This window comes from Cynara cardunculus (assembly GCF_001531365.2).
Source record: "Cynara cardunculus var. scolymus isolate 2C chromosome LG 12, CcrdV1, whole genome shotgun sequence".
NCBI lineage: Eukaryota > Viridiplantae > Streptophyta > Magnoliopsida > Asterales > Asteraceae > Cynara > Cynara cardunculus.
The window spans coordinates 25,275,607-25,284,587 of record NC_037539.1 but is presented as its reverse complement, the minus strand read 5'-3'; the positions used below and the strand labels follow the sequence as shown (position 1 = coordinate 25,284,587).

Sequence of the window (8,981 nt, the reverse complement as noted above, 5' to 3'; positions counted from 1 at the left end):
TCTCTTTTTGACTGCCTCTAGAGAAGAAATAGGGGTGGAGGATGAAATGCCCCAGTTCAGTCCTCATGATCCCATCCCAGACCTCAATGAAGAATTTTTTGAGGAACAAGAGGAACCCCTGTTGTGGTGCCCTCCAAAAAGAAGAAGAAGTTAGGTAAGGCCTCTGCCAAAAAGACCAAAACAGTAGCTGAGGGACCTTCTAGAAAGAGAACAAGGTTAGGAAAAGAGAAGGTCGTGGAAAATCTTGTTGAGTCACTTATGCACTCAGAGAATGAAGCTGCAGCATCACCGCAACAGTCACCTGTACAAAAAAGAAAGAGGGTGGCAACAACCCAAAAGCCAACCACCATTCCCAGACCCATGAGAACACATAGTAGATTTGGTTCAAAAGTTTCTGAGAAGATGCTTGTCAGGTTTCAAAACAGGTTTGGTTTTCCTGATAAGGGATTTGACAGACAGAGTGTTAGGGAGTTTACCTTCATAAGAGAGGTAGTTGAATCCCATGGAATAGAACAGCTGTGTGCAGTCTCAAATTCTTACAACTTGACACTGATTAAGGAATTCTATGTTGAATTAGCAGCCAAAGTACCTCTAAGATCAAGATTAGGGGGGATTCTATCACCTTCAACTCTAAAACTATCAATAGGCTCTATGGCCTAGACCCCCCTAAGAAGAAAGATTATTCAAGAATGTTGAGGAATGCTACCAAGGAGGATTTGATTAAGGTGGCAGATGCAATAGGTAAGCCTGGGGCAGAATGGTAGGAGCATTCGAATTACATGCTTAGGACTTTTAAAGCATACAACCTCACTGCCAATGTAAATGTTTGGATCAATTTTTTGAGGCATTCCATTGCTCCTACCACTCATGATAGTTCTGTGTCTGTGGATAGGATGTTTCTTCTTTACTGTTTGATTTAAGGGAAGTCCATCAATTTTGGAAGGGTTATTGAGAGGAACATCAGGACATGTTTTAGGAGCACCATGAGAAAGATGTATTTCCCCTGTTTGATTACAAAGATGCTGATTGAGAATGGTGTTCCTCAATACTCTGAGGACCAGATGGTGAAGGAACAGGGAGAAAAGTGGAAGATAGATATGAAGACTGTGTGAAGATTGAGGGACAAGAAAGACAAGGGAAATGGAGCAAATGACACGCTCTGTCTGATGCATGACCTGCTGGCCCAAAAAAGCAGCCTTATGGACAGCCTTTTGGAACAGAGAAATGAATTCCTTGACAAGATTGATAGTTTGAAGGTTGATTTGGCTGAGAGGGTGAGGGCAACAGAGAAGAAGACCAGAGGTGACATTAAAGTGATCAAGGCTGATTTGGAAGCAAAGACAAGTGCCCAAATCAAGAAGTTGGGCAAGAAGATGAAGGATCTCAGAAGGAGAATGCAAGGTTGTTTGAAGAAAATGCTAAGTTGAGGGATGATTGCAAGAGGATGAAAAATGGCAACTCCATTTCATCTACTCTTAAGGAGTAGGACAGGTTCTATCATTCTCTCTTTAGCTTTATTCATTTATTTTCTTTCAACTTATTTTAATTTCCTTGAGTCTGGGATTGTCGTTTACACTTTTAGTTTCTTTTCTTGCAAGGAACACTTATGTTGATAATTGTCATATGCATGTATAGCCACGATAATTCTTATAGTCTAGCTACACTTTCTAATAACTTGGTATCACTAGAACTAGCTTGTTTTTCTTGGGAAAACATTTTGATCCACATCATATGCTCATCTAAGAGAGGATATAGGCCTTTGTTCTTTTCTCAATTTCTAGCCATTTGTAGCCAAAGCATAAACAGTCCCTCTATATACTTCCAATGAGGACATTGAAAACGTTAAGTTTGGGGGAGGGTACCATCATGGCTATATTGATCAAAACAACACAAAAAGTGCACAAAGTGCCTAAAGCTTTAATGCCATGTTTGAGATCTTAAACACCAAAAATGTCCCATAGGGGCAGGTGTATATGCAGTCAACAAAAGAGCACAAAATGCCAAATATTGAAAAAAAATCAATGTTGATGCAAAAAGGTGAGAAAAGGCAAAGAGAGGAAAAATATGCCAAATAAGAGTGAACCGGTGACTTCCAAGTCCTATTGATCTTAGATATATGATGTCTTGAGTATAACAAAAAGCAAATGAAGCTAGCTTATGGTTCATACTAATGGTTTGGTAGGATATGCTTAACTGGGATTTATGAAAGCTATATACTGCATTTTTGGTATAATCAACATGTAGTGTGCACTTACTGCCATTTCTTGCAAAATTTTCAAAACTGAGTCATTTTTAGTTGTCTTTTGGTTGCTTAGGGACAAACAATAGTTTAAGTTTAGGGGTGTGATAAGCACTAATTATTTAGTGCTTGAACACCATTTTCTTCTCTTTTCGATAGGCCATTTTCTATTTATATCCCAACTTTAAGTCATTTTATTCCTTTTCTTTGTTATAAAGCAAAAATGAATGATTGACCTGTTTCTGTTAGATAATGGACTAATCTGGATTTATTTTGGACAGGTTGAAGTATTTGATGTTGTGGGAATGTTGCAACATGACCTGATAGTGGAGAAATAGAAGAAAAAGGACTAGGAGTTGACTGACATGATAATGGCTGACTTTTGAAAGACTTCTTATATTTAGGACAATTGTTTATTTTGTAATTAGTTGGAACTTATTGGCTAATTTAGTTGCATTAAAACTCTAAGTTTTACTTTATTGTACTAATGGTTACTTTAGAACTAAGTTGTTGTGAATTGTTTGAAATACCCTCATCTCATCTCTAGTATAAATAGAGATATTGGAGTTAGTTTTTAGATCATCCTCTCCTTCATTTCTTAAGTAGTTGTCTTACTACTTGAAGAACACTTTCTCTCTAAGAAATACTAGTATTCTTTTGGCTAATCTCAAGCTTTCTTTAAGTTGCTTTCTTTACTTGCTCTTAATATTCCGTCATTTATTTATTAAGCTTACTTGCATTTTATTTACGTCATTTATTTATTACATTTTTCGTATTTTATTTTCCGTCATTTACTTTCCGTTATTTATTTTATGTCTTTATTTATCGTACTTTATATATCTTGCAATTTACTTTCCGTCATGAGTAGCTAAATTTCTTAGCTAGGGTGTATGACGGAAAGGGTGAGTTTGTAAATCAAAATAAGGTAGACCCTTTTATGTAACAACAATGTTTCATTGTATCATTTCAAGTTTTATAAAACCAATGACACTTCTTGACGAGTTGATCACTGAAAAGTGTTAAAGTGCCATGGACTCTAAGCTAAGCCATTAATTGCACGTCAATTTGGATGATATGAGAAGTAGACTTGAGAGAGTTGCTAACAAAGAGATTTGTTATCCATATTTTCTAAATTGTTAATTCTCGATAGGTTGATCACTTTGAAGTGCTAAAGTAGAATGGACTCAGAGATGAACCATTCAAAATACGTCAACTTGAATGATATGGGAATCCACTCGAGAGAGTGATTTTCAACAAATATATTTGTTTATCCATATATTTTTAGGACACCATTTGTTACTTTTACTAATCCGGATACCTCATAGAGATATGGATTGAAAGCTATAATATCAATGCGTTGGTGAAGTCCGAGAGGAATACCTTCAAAATAAATGGTGAAAATAGTTGTTACTAATTGTCTGTTGAAGCAATTTGTCAGCATGGTTTCATGTTGTAGCGTTTTGACAGCATTGGTCTACTGGAAATAGTATTTACATCTTACTCTAAGTCATACACCTGGTTTGCTTTTATTATCTGTTATTTCCTGTTAATTATTAGTTGTGTTAACTCTGTTCAAATCAAAGTATTCAAATTCACCTTCTGAAATCATTTTCTTAATATTACTTTCATCTAAACTTTTACTACAATCTCTATGGACGATATCCGGTAATTGTACCACTTTATTACTTGAAAGACGATATTGGGACTAATTGTATACTTGCTTTTGGTCCTGGTTGTAAGTTTGTGGTGTGTTAATACGAACCCGATCAACGTCATACTACTATGACGATTTTGAAAATTAATGTTATTGTATGTTATGATATGGTGACGGTTTTAAATAATAAACGTTAAGGCACGTCATTCTATGACAAAATTTTTGAAAAATAAATATCATTGTATGTCATGCTATGATGATAATTTTGAATAATAAACGTAGATCATTTTCTGGTGACTGTTTTGTATAATAAATGCGACTGTACATTACCATGTGATTATGTTTTGTAAAATAAATGACATCATATGTCATGTTACGGTGACGGTTCTGAAAAATAAATGCCACCTGTATGGAGTACTACAGTGACGATTTTGAAAAAAATAAACGTCAATGTATATCCTGATATGGTGACAGTTTTGGAAAATAAACGTTAACTTATGTCTTGATACAGTGACGATTTTGAAAATAAGTGTAACTATATGTCATGCTGCTGTAAAGGTTTTGAAAAATTAGAGTCATCGTATGTCGTGCTACTGTGAAGGTTTGACAAAAAAATGTTATTGTATGTCCTGATACAATCACCATTGAAATATAAAAGTCATCATATGTCATGCTAAGGACCTATGGTGACAATTATGAAAAGAAAGTCATCGTATGTCATGGTATCGTCACAATTTTGAAAAATAAACGTGATCATACACTACAACAAAATTGAGTTTATAGGACACCTCCAATCTCTAAGTGTCCCAATAGACCACTTTATAGGACTTAATTTATAGAAGCAAAATATAAAGCGTCCTATCTAAAGGTGTTGTAATAAGTTTATACGACACTTTTGAGCGTCTTAACAAGTTTTTAAGAACATTTTTAATAAAAAGTGTCGCTTTAGCAACTTTATATGACATTTTTGAGAAATTGTTCTATAAACTCAATTTTTTATAGGACACTTGTTTTTATAGGACATTTTTTCAAATAGTGTCTTATAAAGTTGATAATGAGACGCTTTATATTAAAAGTGTCTTAAAAAACTTATTACGACATCAAAAAAACGTCATATAAACTTAATACAACACCATTAGATAGAACACTTTATTTTTTTGGTCGTATAAGCTAAGTCTTATAAAGAGGTCTATTATGACACTTACAACTTGGGAGTGTCCTATAAACCCGATTTTGTTGTAGTGATATATCCTGATATGGTCACGGTTTTGAAATATAAACGTCACCATATATCATGTTACAGTGATGGTTTTGAAAAATAAACGTCACTGTATGTCATTTTATGATCACTTTCGAAAATTAAGCGTCAAGGTATGTCATGTTATGATAATGGTTTTTATAAACATCACTGTTTCTCATGTTATTATGACGGTTTCGACAAATAGATGCAACCGAATGTCGTGATGATTTTGTTGGATCTTAATTATTTCTACCCCGTGAGTAATAATAAAAATAGTCCAACAATAGTGATCTGATGCAAGCTATATATTTCCTTATATCCTACGGTTTTGCAATAAGAAGAAAAAGTCCACAAGATACAAAAGTGAGAGAGAAAATAGAAAAAGTTTGGCTGCATATTCGGGTAACGATTAGCCGTGCTAATTTGCTTATTCCCGGAGTTTGAACCGTAGGATCGTCTTTATTTTATGATACTAATTTCATGACATTGTTTTGTACATTATCAACGGTGGAGATTGGTTTTTAAAGTCTGGAAGTCATCGTTTTGCTATTCGATAGATTACAACTTTTCTAGGTGATATTTCTTTCGCTTTTCTTTTTGTTTTGATTACTTGCTTCTTGATGATTCGTTCCAAGAGTAACATAATTGTTTTGTGTCTCTAGTTTTATTTAGAGAAGGCTTTTGTATTATTTATTGGTGGTAGTGGACTTTAAGCGACCTAAGTAGACTTTAACCCACCTTCTTACACATTTTTTTTGCACCTACCCCGTGTAATAATGTGATTTTTTACCCGCTTCAAAAACCATGTAAAAAGTGTCCTTTTTAAAAATAATTATACGATAAAACTCCGTCATTTTACAGTGACCATTTTGAAAAACAAACATCACCGTATGTCATGTTAAAGGTGAGGTTTTGAAAGAGAAATGTTGTTGTATGGCACTCTATGTCATTCTTTGGTAACCGTTTTGGAAAATAAAAATGACCATATAAATGTCATGGTGTATCATGTTACGGTGATGGTTTTAATATTAATCGTTATTATATGTCATGTCTCAGATGACGTTTTGAAAAATAAGTGTCACTATATATAATGTTACTGTGACGATTTTAAATAATAAACATCAACGTATGTAATCTTACTGTGATGATCTTGAAAAATAAACATATGGACGGACCTAGTATAGTGGTTATGGTGGCACGCGCCACTATTTCGTTCCTCCATTGTAGTGTAAAAAATTTAGGTTCGTGAAAGGTGCAACCGTATCAATTTGTTGTGTGCCACCATATATATTCTGAAACTACATTAAGGATACAAGTTTTCCTTTGTAGAGTTGGTTTGCAAGTTTTTTTTCATTTTAGACCCGAGTTCGAAACCCGTTAGTATCTTTTTCTTCGTTTTTTTAGCTTTTAATTTCAGATTTATTATGTTTCTGAAAAAAGATTGCAATAAAAGACTTGAACACAAGACTTCACATATGAAAAACAATGAACTAACCAACACACCAATTATGATGTTGTAAAAAATATCCTGATATTTGTTTCCTATAGTAAAGTGGTCATATATAATGCTGCATATGGTTTTCAATAATAGACGTTATCGTATGTAATGATACAGTGATAGTTTTGAAAATTAAGTGTTATCGAGTGTCATGTTATGATGACAATTTTGAAAAATAAGCATTACCACGTATCATGTTATGATAATGTTTTTAGGAAAAAAGACTATATTTTTATGCACTTAAGGTGACAGTTTTTAGTCTTTGGTGATAGTTTTCAATGTGATTTGGTAACATTTTTTAAATGTAACAAAAGATGTATCAAAATGATGGTAGAATAGGTGACGGTTTTTATGTCCATAGAACCGTTACCGCATACCTTTGATAACGATTTTTAATTGTTACTTTTGACCATCAACAAATAACAAATTACTTTAATTCATATAGTCAACTTTATCCACACAATCAATTATATCCAAACAATAAGTTGTTCGATATGTTTCAAGTACATGCTTAACAACATCATAAATGGTAACCACAAGGTGGTGCCTGATTGGTTTAAGCTTGGCTCCAAAGTCAAAAGTATCAGGAGGTCTCAGGTTCAAATCCAAGAAGGAATAAAAATTCCCTTGTGGCCACGGAGGTTCAAATGCGGTGACTCTGGGCTTTCTGCAAAGCAGGTGGTCGTCCTGTGATAATTAGTCGGCTCGCATAGCGAGTTGGATATCCAGGTTAATAAAAAAAACATCATAAATAGTTTTATTAAAAATAGAGATCTTTTTTTATTATAATCATACTTAGTAAAGGTGTTCACGATGTGGTTTGATGCGGTTTCGAGCCAAATTATAAATTGTATTGTATATTTGCTATGAAGATTTTCTCAGGCCAAATAATACCACATATACCTTAAATCATAAAAAAAAGCGGCTCCATAAAATACGGTACAATATGATGCATTACAGTTTATACGATTTGAATCTAACGCACTTAAAAGTAGGGTTGTGCACGGGTCGGGTTGGGTCGGGTGGGACCCCAAAAGGGTTAATTCGATCGGGTGTCGGGTTACAAAACCACGGCCCGTACCATACAGTTCGGGGTTCAAGGCATATCGGGTTCAGGGCACCTCAGGTGAGATGCCTTCCACCCAAAACAAATTTAAAACCCAAGAACAAACAGCAATCCGAAATCAGATTCAAAAGTCAAAAAGATCGACATATCATGTATGTACTGTACCCAAGAAAACAAAAGCACAAAAGAGCAAACAACATTTGGAGATGTATCATGTATACCGTACCCAAACAACTAAAGTTACTAAACAGCAACATGTATGTACTGTACCCAAATTCCCAAACAACAAGTCCAACAGCCATTCAACTAAACAGGCAATGAGGCAACAACCATTCAATTCAGCCAACAGACTCAACAATCCAAGTCCAACAGCCATTTAGTAAACACATCACACTTACACACACAGCAACAACAAGTCAGCAAACAACATCAACGGAACAGCAACAGCAACAGCAAGTCAGGCACTATGGCAGAATGCAATGAGTCACTCAACAACAAGTCAGGCACTCAGGCAGAGAGTCGACACTCGAGGGACTGCCAACGGCTGGCCCAGACCAGACCGAAGATGGAGAGAAATTAGAGTCGAGAGACAGAGAGAGTTCGAGACTTCAAGAGAGGCAGAGACTGAGAGACCGTAGGGGGCAACACTCAACAGGCAAAGGCAATGAGACAACACTCGTCACTCAACAACAAGTCAGGCAGAGTCAAAAGTCGAAACTCAAAAATCCCTAAGTCCCTAACCCTAATTGGAAAATTTTGAAAATCAAAATAACCCCTTTTATTTTCGGGTTTCGGGTGGTGGATTTAACCACCCTACCCGATGTATTATTCGGATTCGGACTTCGGTTTTTTTCGGGTAAATATGTTCGGTTCAGGTTGGGTTTTTTTGGTCGGGTAATTCGGATACGGTCAGGTTTTGCAAAGCACTACTTAAAAGTGTATAATAAAAAAAATGCATGTTGATGGTAGCCTAATTAAGTGGTTAAGGCTCCTTGTTATTTGTAGAATACCTAGGTTAGAATCTTCTAATTGGCTTTTTGTCTTAGTTTCTTCTTTTACACATATTTAATTAATACTAGAATGATACTTGTACAATGTAATGATATACATTTCGATTTTAATGTTTTGTTTTATTTTGTTGTTTTTATTTTTTAATAAATTATAAATTTGAATGTATAAGAAATTTTTGAAAAAAATATATCGATTTTAGTATTAAACTAAATATTTAAAAATTTCTTTTGTATAATTTCTTTAATTCAATTTTTTATTATAATTTAATTTAAA

The 8,981-nt window shown here is 34.5% G+C and overlaps 1 protein-coding gene across 1 annotated transcript in view; it reads right to left on the bottom strand.

The window, feature by feature from the left end:
• Positions 1-256: 256 nt before the first annotated feature.
• The window catches only part of LOC112523787, a 14,312-nt gene continuing 5,587 nt past the window's right edge, over positions 257-8,981 (bottom strand). Inside the window, exon 6 of the mRNA XM_025133465.1 lies at positions 257-301. Within this exon, the coding sequence (XP_024989233.1) occupies positions 257-301 (45 nt within the window). The remainder of the gene's footprint in view (positions 302-8,981) is intronic.